Below are 1641 nucleotides of genomic sequence, written 5' to 3' on the forward strand. Positions count from 1 at the left end.
TAGAGTCAAAAAAAGATTAGTTACTTTATTAACTGTTAATAGAAAGAGATTATGAATTAAATATTACTAAGCCTACTGGTGCTATCGACTGACCAAGTACAATAAACAGGGAAAGGATATATTGGTTACAGTTAGTATATATTACTTACAGTATATAGTATATATTGGTTACAGTTAGTATATGTTATTTACAGTATATAGTATATATTGGGGACAGGGAACTAAGAAATCAGGTTTATTTGGCATGCTGTGATCTATCAATAGTATCATGTCATAGTATCGAAAGTAGAATTGTTTGATTGCTGAAGTCTGTCGAATTTGTCTCAAACCACAACAACCTCTGTTTAATATTTGGTTACTGGGAAATCAAAGTAGAATAGTTTGACTGTTGAGGTTTGAAGAACCGGCCGAAATATTTACAATATTGAGAAATAGTGTTGATGACAGGGACGCTGGCCTTTGATTTCAAGCCGTTTATTCAAAAAAGATAAAATTTAATTTCCCAAATATATTAAGTAAATGCTTTGTTAACTATAAACTGCGGAATTATGAAATCTACATGTAGATATCTAGCTTGACAAAAAGGGTCATCACTGGATAATTTTTCATCAAGGGACAAGTTTATTATTATCATCCTCTAAGGCAGTAAACATACTGATTGGAATTCCTTCTTGGCTTATCGTTAGAACAAGATATCTTGTAACGTTTAAAAAGGAATGAATCAATGTTAAAATGGTATTTATTATAATCTAATAAAATAACATATAATTTTTTACAGCTACCTGGACTAGCTCTGGATGCTTTTATATTTACCGCTATCATCTATCTGTTAGCCAGCTTGCGTCCGACGACTTTTGCTTTCTCGATGGTTTCATTGATTTCAATTCTCTGTATATTGGTTTCTACTGCTTGTGGTAAGAAATGGTTTTAATAAATTCCCTTGAATATTTACTTGTTGTTTTTGTTGTGTAAATGTCATGAAATTTTTAGGATTGATGTTTGCTAGTGTTTTTGAAAATTATGAGCAGGCAAGTGTATTCCTGATACCATTTGATAATACTATGATGATAATATCTGGACTTTTTATCAAACTGAGGTAAGATGTTTTGTTTGTTTATAGTTAAGGAAAAATTATGGAAGAAAATATTATATCAAATACAATATGACATCAAAATAATATCAGTAACCAAAGAAATATTTAATAATTTTAAGAACACTTTTAGATCAGAGGTTTCCAACTGGGCTGGCCTGGCAACACGTTTTTATTTTATTTTTTTAAATTTTTATACCAGATCGGCGTGGTGGGCCTTACATGGTTGATATAACTTATATTATATATATATTTTTAACAGTTGATTACGAGGGGGTATAGTCATACAAATGACACCCCTAACTACATAAAATGCTCTTATTAAAAGAAAAAATAATAATAATAAAATAAATAGATAAGAATAATGCTTCTTAATAAAAGAGGAACGTAAAAGTGGAAGAAGTAAAAAAAAACAAACAACAACAAGACAACAACAAAAACAACAACAGTAAAAAGAAACAAGTTAATTTGAAAAAGGGAAGAGAGAAGAAAAGAGAGAAAAAAAAATAATAATAAAAAAAATAAAATAAAAAATAATAATAAGTAAATAG

The 1641-nt window shown here is 28.9% G+C and overlaps 1 protein-coding gene across 1 annotated transcript in view; it reads left to right on the plus strand.

Moving 5' to 3' along the window:
* The window catches only part of st (scarlet), a gene marked incomplete in the record, with an annotated part of 22161 nt that overhangs the window by 16974 nt on the left and 3546 nt on the right, over positions 1 to 1641 (plus strand). The window contains 2 exon segments of the mRNA XM_067047225.1: positions 779 to 914; positions 991 to 1096. Of these exon segments, the coding sequence (XP_066903326.1) occupies positions 779 to 914; positions 991 to 1096 (242 nt within the window).

Source organism: Halyomorpha halys, unplaced genomic scaffold (genome assembly GCF_000696795.3).
Source record: "Halyomorpha halys isolate HHAL.00 unplaced genomic scaffold, Hhal_1.1 Scaffold1335.1, whole genome shotgun sequence".
In the NCBI taxonomy this organism is placed as follows: Eukaryota; Metazoa; Arthropoda; class Insecta; order Hemiptera; family Pentatomidae; genus Halyomorpha; species Halyomorpha halys.